Source organism: Phyllopteryx taeniolatus, chromosome 4 (assembly GCF_024500385.1).
Source record: "Phyllopteryx taeniolatus isolate TA_2022b chromosome 4, UOR_Ptae_1.2, whole genome shotgun sequence".
NCBI classification, from domain to species: domain Eukaryota; kingdom Metazoa; phylum Chordata; class Actinopteri; order Syngnathiformes; family Syngnathidae; genus Phyllopteryx; species Phyllopteryx taeniolatus.
The window spans coordinates 15,804,022-15,822,591 of NC_084505.1; the positions used below are offsets into that span (position 1 = coordinate 15,804,022).

Consider the following 18,570-nt stretch of genomic DNA (forward strand, 5'->3'; position numbering starts at 1 on the left):
CTTTACATTGTACACATCTGGAGTTTGTATTTTAGTATTTATTGTGAATGTTCTAAACACTAAAGAGTGACTGTTCATGCTTCAGAGGAATCAAGACTGGTTTTCCCCCGTGGAGATGCCAAAACAGAACTGTCGATAAAAGAAGAGAATCAACATCAATTAAATTTACACATACATACAGTTAGTTGCAAGAAAAAGTTTGTGGACCCTTTGGAATTGCGTGGATTTCTGCATAAATTGGTCATGAAAAGGGGATCTGATCTTTTCTAAATCACAAAAATAGACACAGTCTGCTTAAACTAAAACTTATGCTTTTATTGGACAGAACATGTAAACATTCAAAAATTATTTGAAAACCAAGGCTCAGGACTTCTCCAAGGCTTAATTGGGAACAGGTGTTACTTTTTCTTGCAATATATACTTGTATACTTCAGATCATGTACATGCCACCCTCAATTTCCTATTTGGTCAGAAACATGAATGTTATGATTAGGTCTTCCCTCTTTTTCTTTCAAATAGTATTTTAAAACATGAAGCTGTGCGGTTTAACGCCACAAAATCCTCCATTATAAACAGTTAAATTAACATCCTTCTGAAAGTGAGTAAGATACTTCACAAAGGTCGAAGTTATGGCTAAGCTGTTGTCATGTAGGCCATTGCACCACATATTGGATTTATGTGGACATTACAGTATGTCGTTAAAGCACTACAATGTTTTGATCATTAGTCGTACTTGTGAGGGCGTTGTGCGTTGCTCAACTTCAGTGAGTCGTCTCTGGAGGCGACTGGCTTTCTCTCGAAACTCTGTTAGCTGTCTCTCGTACTGTACAAACAGAATATGTAACCATACTGTCACATTCTTGTTTTCTGAGCATGCGAGAAATATTAAAGACAGTGAAATCCTAATGATCTCTTATGATCCTAGACATATTAATACAATACACATATTAAAGGATTACATAAATAAATGATATATTATTGATACCGCTCAGGGTCAAAACATAGATGGAGCCTATCTCAGATGACATGGTGTGATAGCAAGGTACACAATGGACTGGACACCAGTCAGTCGCAGGTCAGAGAGTCAGACCAATAATTCACACCGACATTGAGTTTAACATTTGTGGGAAATTTAGTCTTAACGTTTATGTTTTTTGGAATGTGGGAGGAAGCTCAAACACCAGGACCAGATAATTCACCACCTCACTTGTTCACTCATTCACAAACCTCCACAATAGTATCGTTGTTTTTCGTGAGCTGGATCTCAAACACATGTGAACGTTGTTGGTGTTGATTTAGCTCTTCTCTGAAAAAAAAAAAAAAACATATATACTTGTGTCCCTGTGCAAATACATATTTCATGTCCCTTTTAACAAGCAACTGTCTAGTTTCACATCACATTTCTGTGTCAGTGCCTATCCATTTCAATCTGCTGTTTTCAGTTCTTACATCAGATTTTTAATTCTGGATTGAAAAGCCTGGGCCATATTTGGGGCCTCCACCTTCCAGCGCTGGATACTTTTCTGCTGTGCTGTGAGAAGACGCATCAGATCAGCACTTGAGTTGCGACTGCTCTCCTCCAGGTCAGTAATCTGCGCTTTTAGTGCCTTCTCCTTTGTGCTGTACTCTTGCTCCATCTGTGTAATCTGGGAAAGTGTAGCATCTTTATTGGGAAATGCTATCTTATTAATATTTCTCTTTCTAGTTTTTTAACCATAGAGTATTATCATTTTATCTCTTGCCAATATCCCAAAAGTTGTCCAGGCATCTGTGAAAATGTAAAACGAAAATGAATATGACAAAAGACTAGGTTCTCTGCTTGCTTTTGCTGAATTGTTCTCTATAATCAGTGATATCCTTCCCCACATTATTTCTTCAATCCTTATATTTACCTGTTGTTTGGCTTTCTTTTGGCCCTGCAAGGAGGCCTTGTGCAGCTCATCCATCTCTCTGCGGAACTGAACATTCTCCTGTTGCAACTGGAGTCGCTCGTCACTGATTCTGACACAGTCCTCTCTTGCTGCATTCAAAAAACCATTTAGTGTCTGCACTTCCTCCTGGTATCGGGACAACTCGGCACTGTAGCTACAGATAGAAATATGGATAAATGAAAGAATAATGCAACACAATTTTATATACATTCTGCAATTGCTGTCTTTGAAGGGCTGTTTGTGTGTGATTGTAGTTACAATACACTGTAGTGATAACAACATGATGTAATCACTAATTGGCTTTAAAAGCTGTGAATCTATGATGTAATTATTCCACCTACTCCAATTCCAACTTTTTTTGTTTGCTTTGGGTACTTTGCAAAGTGAAGCTTATCTCATCCTTCATCTGCTCTGCCTTTAGACACTTCTGGTGAAGGGCATCAATTGTCCCAAGCCCGTGCTCTACCTTGCACTTTGTCACCTAAAATAAACACATCTAATTAAACCATTGCGTAAGCTTATTAATGCAACTGTTCTGCATAATAAAACAGGAAAAAATACTTTGGATCTGGATTGAGCTGTTTCCTGTACTTTAGTTAAACATCTACCTTCGCTAGTTCCTCTTCTAAAGCTTTTCTCTCTCGCTTAGACCTCTCAATCTGAGACTGTTTGTCCACACACTCCTACACACAAGTGGGGAGAGTAACAAGAAGTCAGGTCAAGCCAGGTGTTAGAAAACAATGTTTAGAATGAATGAGATTTATGACAGGTGATTTTGAGAGGAATTTGTACTAAGCTGGGTAAAAACTTGCCAGGTGCAATAGAGACAATTCCTCAGCCATACTTTGCATTTCAGTGTTGCACTGCTGACGCATGTTGTTCAGCTGTTAAAGAAGTAGTACAGTTCTGTCAGTGTAGCAAATTTAGTTCATGAGTACAATGGGAGGAAAAAGTATGCGAAACCTATGAAATTTAAAGAAATGTCTGCATAAATTGGTCATCAACTGTAGTCTGAGCATCTAAATCACAAAAATAAACAGAGCCCGTATAAACTAATACCACACAAACAATTATACTGTATGTTTTCATATTTTTAGTGAATCTCATTTAAACATTCATACGACAGGGAGAAAAAAGTAAGTGAGCCCTTGGATTTAATAACTAGTTGACTCTCCTTTGGCAGCAATAACCTTAACCGAACGTTCCATGTGTACGATCAGGATGATTTGGGGCCATTTCCCTTTACAAAACTGCAGTTCAGCAGGATTCCTGGAATGTCTGGTGTGAATAGCTCTTTTGAGGATGTGCCACAGACTCTCAAATGGGTTACAATTTAAAATTGACAAGTATATTTTAAAACTGGTAACTGTCATATCCGATTCTGCTGAATGAGTTGCCAGCAGTTCTTGCTTCCTAACCACGTACAGCATCCTCTACCTCTTTATTGGAGCAAAGAGTAGCATCCTGGCTCAACTGTTGGAAGGCCTTTTTTGTCCTCTCTAGCTCCTCGGTCAACTGCTTTGCTCTTAACTGGGCCTGAGGGGAATAAATGGAGAGTCATCAGGTTAACGAGTTGGTGCTTGGCTCTCCACTGGCACATCTGATATTCAGATGCGTGTGTTTAGAAAAACTGGTGGGTTACCAACCCCTTTAGGGATTCCCCGCTCCAAATTTTCATCCAATAACATTATTTTAAATTGGACAGACAGCAAAATCACTCAGACATTCTTTACTACTGTATCAATTAGCATATTTTCCAAACTTTTAATGAGCCGAGGCACTGTTTGCATTTCTTGGTCAGTCGTTGCCAAGCAGAGCTCATTTAGCACCATCGTAACTGCCACATAGGTCAAAGGAAAAAAATGCAATATGCCAGTCATACCCAATAGGTTGATTAAATTTAAGTCCAGTCAAGTTCCCAAGGGGAAAGATACTAAGAGAGCAAAAGAGCAAATTTATGTACCTCATCCTTCTGCAATGCTGCCTCTTCAGCCATCTGCACACACTCTCGCACTTTGTCTAGACCCTCATACTTCTCCTGTTCTAAAGTAGCACAACGGACCTTTAGGTTCCCTGCTGTAGTCTCCCACATAGTTAGATCTTTGAATGCAGTCTCTGTCTCCTGAGATGCACTTTTTATTCTGAGTGAATGTAAACATCAACAGCTGTTGAGAAAATCAGAATAACCTTCCCATACATTTCACAAATAATACAACAATATAAGTAAGGATACAACAGTTTTTGTCATAATCACTTGGTCTCTTGATGACTGATGGTTGTCTGAAGCTGTTGAATTTGTCTGTGTGCTGCTTCCTCTCGACTCAGGGCCTCTGTCTCCTTTTCCTCCTAAAGATGCATGGCATTTATAACAACAGCAAAAAAAAGCCAAATCTGCATGGTGCAAAATTTTATGTTGAGCTTTTTATTCACATAGATTTCAATATTATTGAAATGTTATTGAATATTATAATATTGTGACTTTCCTGGGATCACCAATCAATATTATAATATTGTGACTTTCCTGGGATCACCAATCAATCAGGGTTTGAACAAGACTTAGTCCTCACTCATGCTCCTAGCCCCCAAGAGTATTTTGAACAGTGTTATACTTTCAACTTTGTGTGTGAGAACAGGATACGACAGCCCATTTTCTGTTCCAGCATGACTGATCCCCGCTGCACAAAGCAGAAGTGATAAGGTATGAACTTGACAGGCCAGCACTGATTTGAATATCACCAAATATCTTCAGTAAGAACTACAACAGAAAGCGTGAGGCAGCCCCTCTCATCCAACACCAGTGACCTCTGACGTCGCAAAGTGCTTCTATAATAAATGAACTAAATTTGTCACCAAAAAACTATGGAAGGCTACTCTTGCAAAAAGAGTTGACAGAAATGTGGAATATGAAGAACGCCGTAACAACTACTTTTGTCCTGAATGTCACATTAATTTGTCTAAAATTGAAGTACTTTTTTAAAAATGTGTTTGAGCAACTGTCTTGTTAATGTAAAGGATAAAAAACCTAATTACGAAATGGTTGTTTTAACTTCTACTCTGATAATGTGAAATTCTCCATGACCATCCTATCGTACTCAACACTGTCTACAATTTCTTTGTTCACCTGTCTCTTTAGCTGCTGCTGAACAGACTGGAGCTGTTGGGTCATCTCATCCACTTTGGCCATGGCTGTTCTCAGCTCAGTCTTGGTTGTTCTACAACACAACACACACACACACGTCAATACTAGCCTGGTTTTATTTGGTGACTACATTTAAGTCATTTACTATGTGTGAGTCTATCTGACTTCCTGTGCTTGATAGCTTTCATTCAAGGGGTATGACACCGTTTGCCATAACAACATTCCATGGGTGTGGCTAGCATTAACCAAATTATTGTCAGGGCGCACTAATGATCATGCTCTATGAATTCTGCCAAGTGGCTGGGCAAATTTGCAACATTACCAGGAAAAAGGATGAGAAATGTTCCAATTGTGAGGTTTTATAATCAGTCATTATTGTATTTGTTGTATATTCAGCTGGGATGGACTCCAGGTCATCTGCAACCATAAGACTGGGGAACAATTTGAAAAAAAAAACAAAAAATCTGTTGAGTTAGATTTTTATGCTGATTAAAACTAAAATTGACATACTGATTCCAAAATTGCAGTCAGTTTTTTTCTAGCACATCAAGTTTTTTCTCCACAGCTTACCCTCCAGATAAGCAAAATTCCACTGATGAGCTGTAGTAAAACTTGCCAGCTGATTACGATCGGACCCATCTACAGCTACGTGGCAACTTGTTTGTGCAGTCACAATTGAGACATTGCGTTGATAGGTGTGTGCATCACCCAATAGGTCAGTAACATCAATATCTGCAAACAGATAGCTACCATAGTAGGAATTAAGAAGATTTGTGCCATATCCTTTGTAAAACATAATAGTGTTAAATAAACATTGCAGTTATGCCTTTTTCTTTCATATTTCATTGTATGTCCATATTTGAAAAGTTTTATAAAGCAAGCACATATCTGTTAAGCACAGTATCTTTCATATTTTTTTAAGAAAACTGGGCTCAATAGTTCACAAAGTTTGACGTGTTAGAGAAAAACTGAGATCAGTTTTGGATTCCGCACCCTAAAATGAGTTAAAAACAGCTGTCAGACCTAACTCAACAACAATTGTTTTCCCCCGTGTAATGAGAACAAGTAATATAGACAATGAATGAAGGAATGAATGAATGAATAAATAAATAAATAAACGTTCTCATTATGGTTGCAGATGACCTGGAGTCTGCTGACTCTGAGCGAGAGATTGGGCAAACAGTAATTAATGTGGCTATGCTGGCAACATAAAAAGGGTTGTCTGGTTTCAAAATAAATGTTGCAAAAGCAGCAGCATGGTGCATGACTGGTTAGCACATCTGCCAAACAGTTATGAGGGCTCCAGGAAACCCGTGACCCTAGTCAGGATAAAGGGTACGGAAAATGGATGGATGGATGGATGGATGGATGTTGCAAAAGCTACAGTATATTCCAAGTTTAGCTACCTGAGCTGGATTTGTAGGTCCTCCACCTCTGCGCTGTGCCCCGTCATTGTCTTTAAGAAATTACAGTTGGTCTGTGAGTGACAAAAGACACATGATTGCCATTAGTGTGGTATGACGACACCCACTACTTCCGAATGCAGTTCCTTATTTGTCTCTTGGTGTTTGTATGAGAGCTGTTGGCAAAGTACAATCATGTGTTATAGGGCCACCTCTAAAGCAATGCAAACATTTTAATAATAGCCTAACAGAGATAGAGATAGCGGTAGAAGTTTCCGTTCCATCACACGATCAACCAGATCCGGACATTTTTCATCACACTAAATCCTCAGACTATGTAGGCTTACTCTGTGTGAAATATTTTTTGAGGATATCTGACAAATGTAACAACAGTCAAAACTCATATTAGAAAGGGCATCTTTCTTTTAAGCACTCTGCCACAGTCAATCGTCAAACAGTTATTGGATCAATACTGTACATCTTAAAATGGAAATACTTGTATGAGCTGTTGTCCTGTAGCATTGGCATTGAGTCCATTAGTGAACATTCTCCGGTAGGACTCCTGTAGATGGTCAAGCTCCTGCGCTGCTGTACGCCACAACTCAGTGACCTGCATCCGCTCCTATTCAAATACACAAGACACTGATACACATTCTAAGCCATTTATATATGTGGATGTGAAAGACCAAAACATATTTTACGATCCACAGCTCAGAAAAAAACGTTTTGCAAAAGCAGAACGTCCAACATAAATTTAAAATTATGCATGATTAAGTTAAACATGGAAAGTCCAAAGTTATTACTGAAAGTACAAGAAACCTTTCTAATTGTAAAAGATGCTTAATTCAAGTTATGTCTGTCTTTGAACCCTACCAAATATTTTATGTGGATATATTGCAATCACTAAAGAATGAAAGTAAAATCACATCTGAACACATGCAGACCTGCTTAAAAAGTTGGACTTGAGTTTCATAGTTATTAATGATTTTATTCTCCTCAACAATGTCACACTCTGCTCCCAAAGTTAATGGTAGCAACCGAAGCTGATTTGTGACTGGCTCCATCAGCTCTCTGTGCAGCCTGCAAAGGTAATATGAAAATTATATTTAAATATCAAAAAAACAAAATACAATCTTGTTTTGATTCATAACAAAAAGATTTGAACTTAAGACGTTACCATACCAGTCATTCTCCTTGACATCACTTTCAAACTTCGACACTCGCATGGTCACTTGTCACCAAACAATCGCAAATAGGTGTTAAAAAGAGTCAACCATTGTTTTTACTTTATAGTGGTGAGTAATTTCAGGGTATGTCCACGCGGAAATAAATACATACATTGGAGATTAAAGATTAAAACAATGGCTTTATAGCTCCATTTGACTGTCCTTTCTTTGTTACATCAATTTGGCCATTTAAAACAAGCACCTTTGAGGTCACGTGATTATATCTTTGTTCGGTGCGCTAATTGGTCAAAATAGATGCTAAACGTCGTCTGAATGATGTGTTGAATATGATTAAAATCGACCTAAAATGCATCTGGCAGTTAAGCTTGGCTAGAAACTGGCAAACTGTTTCCACAGTGACACTGCCATCTGCTGGTGTTTCGTGTTAAAAGTACAATAACTCAGTTTGAAAAAACAAACAAACTAAAAACAAAACAACAACAAAAACCTCGACGTTAACAACCCATAGCCAGACTTCTTCCGCTGTTTTGCGACTTTTCCGACTCCTCCAGACACAACCTATAATTTGACAACTTAAGGTGCCCGCATGTCTGCCTCACAGTTCTGAGGTTTGAGGCTCGAATCTCGGCTCCGACCTTTCTGTACAGTTTGCATGATTTCGTCGTGCTTGTATGGGACCTCAGGTTTCTTCCCACGCCCCACCCCCCCAAAAAAACAAAAACAAACAAATAAACAAAAAAACATGTTGCGTGTTGGTTTCAATGAAGACTGTAAAATAGTCCATTGGTTTTAACGTGAGTGTGAATAGTTGTTAGTGTATATGTTTCCTGCGATTGACTGGCGACCAATCCAGGGTATGCCTCTCACTCAAAGTAGCTGACACTAATTAGGACAAGAGGCAAGAAAATGGATGGATGGATGAATTTGACACAGATCTACAATTTTGCCTCAACACTGCCCATGTCCAGTCGATTCTTCTGATTTGTCCATGCTGACGTCCACATAGAATAGAAGTGTTCTGTGTGTGCATTGCTGAATGGGATGGAGAGGATTTTTACAAATGTGTCTCATCTCTTTTAGAAAACAGTTTCAAGTACCAGTCCTCATTGTGGCATCCTTCTATATCTGCGGACCAAAGAATAACCTCCACTGTGCCATATTACTCATAAGAGGCCATCCGTATTAATGTCTCTCAATGTTGCAGGCCTGGACAGAATCCCTGTATTCGTTGTAAGAGGCAGCAATTGTGAAGCCAAGCTTCAAGGTTTGCCAGGTCAGGGTTAAGCTGCTTGAGTTGGTTGTTCATAGCAAAGCCGGAAAATGTCTATTTCAAGAGAAAATACATTTCAGTTACTGCCAGTAAGTGCCATCCTCTTCTGAGCATTTTCACAACATTTTGGAGCATTCCTCATTACCAAGACACTGGAAGTAGCTGGTCAGTGGGTTACACGTATCCAAGATGTCACAGTGTAAGGATAGCATCTAAAGGCTCATTTATGCTGTATGCACAATTTACATATGGCTACAGCTTGGAGCCACTCGTGTATTCTGCATTCCCTTTGTATTGTCATCCATCACCTGGAAGCTTACAAATACAAACTGAATGTAGCAGCACCACAGCAACTGGGGGGGAGAATTGCAATTCAAAGTGAATACTATGGAAATAATCCCCCATCGACATGCCTTGACTTATTGGCATTATCTGTACCTGTTTGATGCATGCACAGCTCTCCATTGGGCTGGACAGGGGTGCTAATTCCTGTTTTCCACTCCGTGAGGAAATAGTAGACAGACTCCGGCTGTGGTTTCCTCTGTGGAATTATCTGTATGTTCACGGTGCACAGAACTACTACAACAAGTGCAACTGCTCCCTCGCTCTCGCAGCACCCTCACACTCCACAGTTATGGAGCCGCACACTGCACAACAACCTCACAGAACACTTCTGCCTGCATGCTACACTGCCCCTGATTTTTCTTTCTTCCTAATAAATACTTAAACCTACATCTTCTCCATATTTTTTTGTCAAAAACTTGCTTTGTTATATTTGGAGACATATTCATTCAGAGCAGAGCCCTCTGGCAGATTAAATTCTCAACGTTCATTCCAATGCAATTAACGCATGGAAGTATGAGCGCACGGACGTGCAGAGCTTTCAAAACATATGGATCTATTTTCATGCATGTGTAAAAGATTAAATGCGCCTGTAACAAAGATACGCTAGTGCAGGCAGACAACGGACACTACTGAAGGCGTCCTGATGCGTCAGGAAAGGACGGCAGAAGAGGTAAGAACAGTCTTAACGGATGATCCGTACTCCACACCATCATGATGGATGAAGCATCCTCGTGCAAAACCAGAAGTGTCCTGTGCTTCAAGCTGGGCTAATGTTTTTCAGCTACTGGATGAATGAATGAATGAATGAATGAATGGTTCTACTGCAACCAAGGTCAGAGCAAAAGCAGGAGCAGCTAAAGCCTATCTTGCCTTTCCAAGACAATCCACAATGCCTGGGCCCTTGCATCAACAATGGCTTGGCCCTCTCTGAAAGCCCCCCCATTGACGAAAACGGATATGATGTGCCTGGACTACTCTATCAAAAGGGTACATCTGCCCCCCCTTCCACTGTTCAGCATCTACCACCCCAGGAAACCAAAATATATCAGAGTGGTCTTCTGGGCACTCACTCAATGAACTCTGTTTAATGAGACCTGACCTCAATAACTCACTGCTTGGTGTCTTGTTGTGCTTCAAGAAACTACACACACTGTAGCCATAAAATCAGACATCATCAGATATTTAACTGCTTTTATGTGGAAAGAAGGGACAGAAATTGTCTGTTTCCTGTGGGTTCAAGAAAAATAATCCCCCCGCCCAAAAAAAACAATTAATTAAGAGTGTATTGTTCATGTCTTCAAGAACGGACCCTCTGCCAAAGTAGGGATACATGGATTGCATCAGTCTGTTCAGATTGGTGAGAGTAACATTGAACCAACTTTGTGACAGTTGAGATTTGTATGTGGATGATGGTCTCAAATCTTTTTCTATTGCAGAAATTTCAGTGAGCCTCCTTCAAAAGACTTGCAAAAATTTTCCCACAGTTCAATCTGGGGTTGCACAAAATCACAGCCAACCGAAAAGAAGTCCTGGACATCTTTCAAAGCCAAGATCACAGTGTAACTTGAGGCAGACTCATTGCCCATGCCATGTAGTCTCAGTCTTCCAAAAATCACTTTTCTCACTATGTACTATTTAGGCAGGCATTCCAGTAAATGTAATTGTTTTGATTAAAAAAAAAAAAGTTTGTTATTCCGGTATGCATGACTGTATACAGACAAAATTTTGTTGCATTTGGTACAATACAGTGTTTAGAATATAAATTAAAAAGTGTAAAATATAAAACAATATAAAAATGAACATATGTAGTCTATATTACTTATGCAGCAGGAATTTAAAAATACAATGGACTTTTAACTCCATGATGTGTGGGATTTTGTCTGTGACACACTTGGATTCATTTCTTTGAGATGTGCTATATAATTAAATAACAGTACTTGCTTACTTACTTTCTTCTTTGGGAACTCAATTGTTTGACCGTCAAAGAAGCAGAGTACTCAAAGACTTTACTCTGTGAGGTGTTGTAACGGTAATAAATTGTGTCTCTGACCCTCTTGGCTTTGTCTCACTTTTCAGGGAAAATCCATACGCAGTGAACTCATTATTAAGAGTAGAAACTAGTCCACTCCCTTGACCCAGAAGAGTCATGAATTCTCAAGAGACAGCGAGTTAGACACATCTCGCTTTATAAATGAACTTAAATGGTTCCTAGCTGGGCGGCACGGTGACCGACTGGTTAGAGCGTCTGCCTCACAGTTCTGAGGACCTGGGTTCAATCCCCGGCCCCGCCTGTGTGGAGTTTGCATGTTCTCCTCGTGCCTGCGTGGGTTTTCTCGGGCACTCCGGTTTCCTCCCACATCCCGAAAACATGCATTAATTGGATACTCTACATTGCCCGTAGGTGTGAATGTGAGTGCGAATGGTTGTTTGTTTGTATGTGCCCTGCGATTGGCTGGCAACCAGTTCAGGGTGTACCCCGCCTCCTGCCCGATGATAGCTGGGATAGGCTCCAGCACGCCCGCGACCCTAGTGAGGAGAAGCGGCTCAGAAAATGGATGGATGGAAGGTTCCTAGCTGTTAGATGCTGTTAACTGGACCCCTATCAACCAGAATCATCTCCACTAAATAAAATATGTTGTCCTCCTCTGAGAAGTCAAAATGAAGTATTGTACAGTATTTTAATGTTTGCATTTGTATTAACACTTCAATAACAAAGTGAGTTGTGCGTGCATGTGTGAGGGTGCAATCGTGTGTAGGAGCATTGACAATCCTAATATTATCACCTTTACATTAAACACTTTAAAGGGGACATACTTTGCCAAAACAAAGTGCAAGTACTTGGGATGTAATATTGTCTCTATGCTGCCTCAGTAAACTCAGTACTCAGTAAATCGTCCATGCATTCCTGAGTACCAGACATTTTTCTGCCGAGAGACCTGAAATCAGGTGATCCAATTTTCCCAAGCTTATCTACGTCACTAGCGAAGATCTCCGCCTACCTCTTCGTACGGAGGCAACCAATCAGAGGAAAGGGGGTGGTCTTAGCCAAATATGGACAAAGCGGATGCAAAACTGGGTCAAACAGAAGCAGCTATCTTTTCTGGACACTCGTATGACAAAATCAAGGTGTTCTTTGAAATGAAATTGATACTATAATAAGTCCATGTTAGAGAGTCACTCTATGTAGGTCTAAATAGCCAAAATGTGGAACCTTTAAAATATCAGACTTATGACAATATCAAACAGAAATGTATTATTACAAGGCCAAGACTCGGTTTAGCCTGATCCGAAATAGCTCAGCTCACCACCTTACACAATCACGACAATGAGGGTGTGCTGTGACCTTAGCAAAACTACCAAATGAAATTCTTACTTTGTGTAGTGTGACTGTCAAAATGGTTAGATGTAAGCCCATTTTAAATCATAATGTAGCCTTGTTCATTAAGCTCAGCCTGGTCGTGCATCAATCCCATGTCTAGTGGTAACGCGCACGATCTAAGTGGTGTCCATTGTCCATTGAGTGGACAGCACTTAGATCCATTAAATTGGATGCAAGAGCTGTGGTACAATGTTGCTTACAAAGATGACATTGCTTGGTTTGGATTTTCACTGTCAGAGCAGTATTAGTTTAACAAAGTGTTCATTATTGTGCTTGTAGTTTGTGGAGTTGCGGTTGAAGAGGTCTGTGTCATACTGAAATTAAGTTGGTTGTAATATTTTGTTCTTTAGTATAGCTATATCATACAACTATGAAACTGTATGTGTGATGCATTGTAATGATAAACTACCATGCCAACAGTATCTCTTTCAGAGTTACCCGATGTTCGAGCTTACTGTCAAACTGAAAATTTAAATGTCATAAATATAATCTACAAGTTAAATGACTAAAATACATTACTACATACATTATGTAAACAACACTGCCCATTCATTATAAGCAAACTACTGCTCTTTAAAGTGTTAATAACTAGCAGTATTGGGGAGGACAGTATCTAATTACATTTAAGAAGATTATGTAATTTATTTAAAAAATTAGTGTAATCCATTACATTAGAGAAAATCTGTAATTACCAGTAAATTAAAGTTGCTTTTGGCAATTTCCAGGATTACAATTTTAATTACATTTGAAAAGCGCAGATTTGTTTTCATATTAGATCCTCCTACTGAAGCCGATGCTTTTGACTGGCTCTCTCTGGCCATGTGCCATTCTGCAATTGTCTCAAATGTGACAGACTTTTTTCCAAAATACGACCTCAAAGCATAACCTTGTGGTGCAATATATTAGTTTGTCTGATATTTTGAAAAGGTTAGAACAATAGTTATACTTATAAACATAAAATAACTTGAACAGTTTCATCTTTATAATTTTGGATTGTTTCATGAAACATTCAGTTATCTGGGTTTTCAGGTATTGTCTGAATTGAGCACATTTGTCATTAGGTCACCATGGTATGGTATGCTGGTTTTCCACGTCGTACACTTATTATGCAACAAGCACATGTATTTACATTTCATTGTGTTTTGTTATCAGTTTATCATTTTTGTAAATAACAAATATGTAGTTATTCCATAATAATAGTTTTAATCATTTTTTTTTTTTAGAGGAAACATCCAAGGGATGCATCCCTGTTGATGCATACATTTAAAATTAAGAAAAGTTGTTAAAATGTATCGAGTTATATTGAAATAGTTAAACTACCATTACATTTTCAACAGGGTAACTTGTAATTTGTAACCAACTACATTTCCAAAGTAATCTTTCCAACACTGATAAGTAGTTATTGGTTGGGAATTCCTGTGCCTGTGTGCTATCTAAATTAGTCGAACCTATGGAGAACTGTAATTGCCTTGTTTTTAGAACAGCTAGCACATCTGCTTCTCCATCTAGTAGTAGGGGGCAGATGCACTGACTGTGCACATTACCTATTCCCAACTGCCTGAATCAACTCTTATTTAAATACGTTGAACAGATATAAAAATTGAAATGCATCTACTGTGCACATAATTATGCAATGAGACCAGGGAGCTGAAAATGCGGCACAATATCAAACAATGAAAAGCCTTAATCACCTCCCAAAATGTCCATCTATTCAGAAGAAGCTATTATGCAAAGCTGGGTTGATCTGTGTTGGAGCCCTGGGTCAGTTAATACAGTAGCTCTATTGCATGAGCAATTCAAAAATACTCACTCTGCCTCTCTCTTGTTCTCACACACACACACAAACACACACGCACACATGCACACACACACACCACACACACACACACACACGCACACACACACGCACACACGGATTACAAAACAATAGTTGAAATTGCTCATTGGCATAGAGCAAAGAGCAATCCACTTCTGTTAATTAATGATGGCAAATGATATGACAAGTAAAATGTTTTGAGCTTGTCTCCATTCAGAGACCCCAACACGTGATACTTGCACATATTAAATTGCCTGTAGCTTATGACATTGGTTACATCTTGTAATAATGCGGGAACAAATCACTTTGACATTCTGCTCTTGTGTAACTTGAGGGACATTTTAGAATCTACATGAAACGACCAAAAGCAAGACCTCTAATCAAAATATCAGTTATTTGGTGAAAACAGTGATATAGTCCCTCATCATTTGCTTCTTTTTATAAGAGCAGTTATTAAATAACGTCTTCAAATGGATGGTTTTGATATACTTCATTGTTGTCCAGCAGAGAGCAGCAAATACTTGCTGATGCAAAATCCAGCCTGGCCACCATGAGAAGAGGCTTTTCCTTGCTGGAGTTGAAAAGTCAATGTCTGCGTCAAATGGAAAATAAGGTAATTGTCCACGGCATCTGATAGATATGTTTATAGGTATAGGGGTGAAAAGTGCATATCTGCTGTCATTTTACCTCTAAATTATTATTTTTTTGTTTTGAATAATTTTATTGAATGCTGTATAGCTTGTTTTAATGCAAGATGGATAACTCTGATTTCTTTTTATTGTTGAACTTGAAGCATACTAAATCAGACTTCCATCAATGCAACTCGGGGAGCTGGAGGCTGAGAGAACAGTTTAAAAAAGGATTAGGATTACAGACCAACAAATCTCTGTCCTTTTCTTTTCACCACCCTGAAAATCCACTCCCACCTGTCCTTGCAAGGCCGTTAGACAGCCTGTTTGTTTCGGTCTCCTCTGGCATCACGGACTGGCAAATGGTGTCTCTTGAACAGGAAGGAAGGACTGGTTGATTTTTATGCTGGATGTGTTGTTATTCTCTGTAACAGCCCAAAATCCCATATTGAGACTGATCCGTTTTAATTGGCACTTTCAGCTTTGAAATACGTGCAGTGGTGAGGCTAAGAAATCCCACTCCTATCATCCCTTGGTGACCTGCCACACACACGCATGCACGCACACACACAGATTATGAAACACATGAACGCAAACCCAAGTGAAGGTATGAGATTTGTGTCCTGACTATGATTCAAGGCTAGTTCTATCTAATTAGTTTGAAGAGATGAGAGGGGAGGGCAAGAACAGGTAGCTGCCTCTCGTCTAATTCCAAATCCCTGGCAGACAGGCAGGAACAAGAATTTTCTCATCCCCCACAGAAAAGAGACCTGCCTCCTCTAAAACATTCAGAATCAGCTTAGGGGTGATTGTGCTTGTTAGAAACTTTCTGGTGTTCACCCAGACCTAGCTCTTCTGTTCAGGCGCTCGAGGTCTCATTTCTTCAAGTTTGAAGAGTGTTTGAAGCGATGAATGAGGATAAATTTGTGATGAAGAGGGATAAAGGAGTGGTCTCGGAACATGAAACAAGCAAATGATTGAAAATGTGGAATTTCTAACTGCTTTGCCTCATTTTTGAGATTCTGTCATACACTCTAAACCCAAATGAATGATTTTTATGCTGAAACTAGTAAGGTACTGGGACAATGTGTATCCTTTGCAGAAAAATGCCAGATTGTACATCGCGATTGTACTTAGCAACACTGGGCAGTACACAAAACCAACTTGGCTTGATTCCAATGTGATATATTGAACAAACAAAAGTAAACTTTGATCAGTGTTTATGTAAGAGTTTATCTTACAAAGTGCCATACTAAGGATATTATCGCCAAAACAGCCCTGGCTAAAATAGTCTCAAAAGTGATAATTCACCTACGGTTGCAGTGCTAGTATATTATCTGCAAAGGAGATAACGGTGAGGAATACATCAACCCCTATTTTCCTTCGATGTACTGAATGCCTATTAGCTCTGATTTATTTTGTCAAATGGAGCGCCGCTACTGAGAGAACTGCAGTAGTGAAGGATGGGAGAACTATTGTAGCCACTGGACCATAGGGACGACTTTGCATTGGGGCCAGAGGTCAATGCCCACGAGATGATGTGTTTTTCCGTAATTCTAGTATATCTTTCCTTATGTAACACAAATGCACGGATTCAAAATTAATGAGTCTAAATACACTTGTCTTTCTATTCTTATAGTTATAAGATATCAAAGTATCACAAATATCATGAGCAAGCCATCCAAAGTGGCTTTGGTTTGGTGTTTTTATCTTTCTTCATGATGAATAATCTCCCAATCAGTTTTCTTGCATTTTATTTACTTTTGCAAATAAAATGTTTCTGTAGACCTCTCCGTTCATTTATCTGCTGCCGTCATGCGTGATATGATAATGATTCAGTGAATTGTCCAGAAGAAGCCATGCAAGTCCAAGCCATGACATAACCTCCATCGGGTTTCACAGATGAGCTTGTATGTTTAACCAGTGATTTCTTTATTCTTCAGTACAATAGGAATACTGTAATAGTATTTGCAATGGTCTATGTTTGTGCAATAGCTTTGATTGATTTTCCATGTACTATTAGCTACACAATTGTTTGGTTTTCCACCCTTTCGACAGCTCTCTGGTTTTCATGACGATTACACTTATAACTGTGAATGTCGTCTGCACTTCCAAACCCAAATTTGAAACCGCGTGCAAACAGTCAGTGGTATTTATTGTTTGAATATTCAAAATAATAGGACACACCTACAGTAGTTAAAACAAATGAACAAAATTCATTTGCTCAGGTTAAAAAAATTATTGGGTTCAAACAAAAGGTGCTATCTGCTAAATTGTGTATCAGATGGAGATGTAGTGTAAATACCCAGAAACAAAAACTGGAATGTTAATCTCTTGTCTCAAAACTCATATTTTGACATTAAAGCTGAATGTTTTCAAAAGTAAAAAAGGAATTGGCCTCACTTTTACAATACATTTTGGAGTTGAGTGTAAGTGGAACAACATTGAACATACAGTTGTGATTTTCAACTGGTGCAAACAGTACGAATATTTACATTTTTTTGGGGGGTCGGGGGTACAAATCTTTTAGCAGAAAGACGGGAACATAAGTCATTAAAATGCAATGTTACAGTAGAACATGTGTTTTTGATCACAGTCATGAACAGAATTTTCATGTAAGCAAGGAGAAAAATAAACAGGCAAATATAATTATCTACCTTAAACAGATTGCTCCCCATATATGCAGAAACATCCATCCATCCATTTTCTTCACCCCTTATCCTCACTCGGGTCACGGGCTGCTGGAGTATTATAGTATTATTAGGAAGCCTAAACATACTGTATTACTGTGGAAAAAAAAGACAAATGCAGTAATAGCTAAACATGAGAATGATGTTCATTTATGATCTTGCTGCGCAGTTTGATTTGGTGAACTATACAATCTGTATTATTGTAATTATCCATCCATTTTCCAAGCCGCTTATCCTCACAAGGGTCGTGGGAGTGCTGGAGCCTATCCCAGCTATCTTCGGGCGGGAGGCGTGGCATACCCTAAAATGGTTGGCAGCCAATCGCAGGGCACATAGAAACAAACGGCCATTCACACTCACATTCACACCTACGGGCAATTTAGAGTCATCAATCAACCTATCACGCATGTTTTTGGGATGTGGGAGGAAACCGGAGTGCCCCGAGAAAACCCACGCAGGCACGGGGAGAACATGTAAACTCCACACAGGCGGGGCTGGGATTTGAACCCCGGTCCTCAGAACTGTGAGGCAGATGTGCTAACCAGTCTTTCACCATGCCGGCTATGCAGAAACATAACACAGAAAACCAGTTACTGCACTTTGGCTTTTTATCCAATGAACATGCATCCATAATGTACATGAACGTAGAAATCAAAACACAAATGACTGATTCATTTATGTGCCACAAAGCGAGAGAGATTAATGTTATCCTTGCATAAACACAAACAGCACAAAACAAATGATACCTGGAAGAAAGAATAGCATTATTTGCTGTCAATAC

The 18,570-nt window shown here is 39.2% G+C and overlaps 1 protein-coding gene across 2 annotated transcripts; it reads right to left on the reverse strand.

The window, feature by feature from the left end:
• Nucleotides 1-24: 24 nt before the first annotated feature.
• On the reverse strand, nt 25-18,347 carry LOC133476490 (sodium channel and clathrin linker 1-like). 2 transcript variants are annotated; one of them, XM_061769940.1, is made up of 16 exons: nt 7,656-8,106; nt 7,418-7,553; nt 6,970-7,095; nt 6,477-6,547; nt 5,053-5,143; nt 4,186-4,277; nt 3,895-4,072; nt 3,369-3,467; nt 2,744-2,815; nt 2,540-2,614; nt 2,273-2,412; nt 1,893-2,085; nt 1,450-1,646; nt 1,228-1,306; nt 734-823; nt 25-129 (listed from the first exon to the last, which is right to left on the reverse strand). In XM_061769940.1, the coding sequence occupies exons 1-16, from the start codon at nt 7,697-7,699 to the stop codon at nt 91-93; spliced, it is 1,722 nt and encodes a 573-aa protein (XP_061625924.1). In that variant the 5' UTR covers nt 7,700-8,106; the 3' UTR covers nt 25-90. The 2 variants fall into 2 exon arrangements, with proteins under 2 accessions (XP_061625924.1, XP_061625925.1); XM_061769941.1 differs by lacking the exons at nt 7,418-7,553; nt 7,656-8,106 and adding an exon at nt 17,757-18,347.
• Between the last annotated feature and the right edge of the window lie 223 nt (nt 18,348-18,570).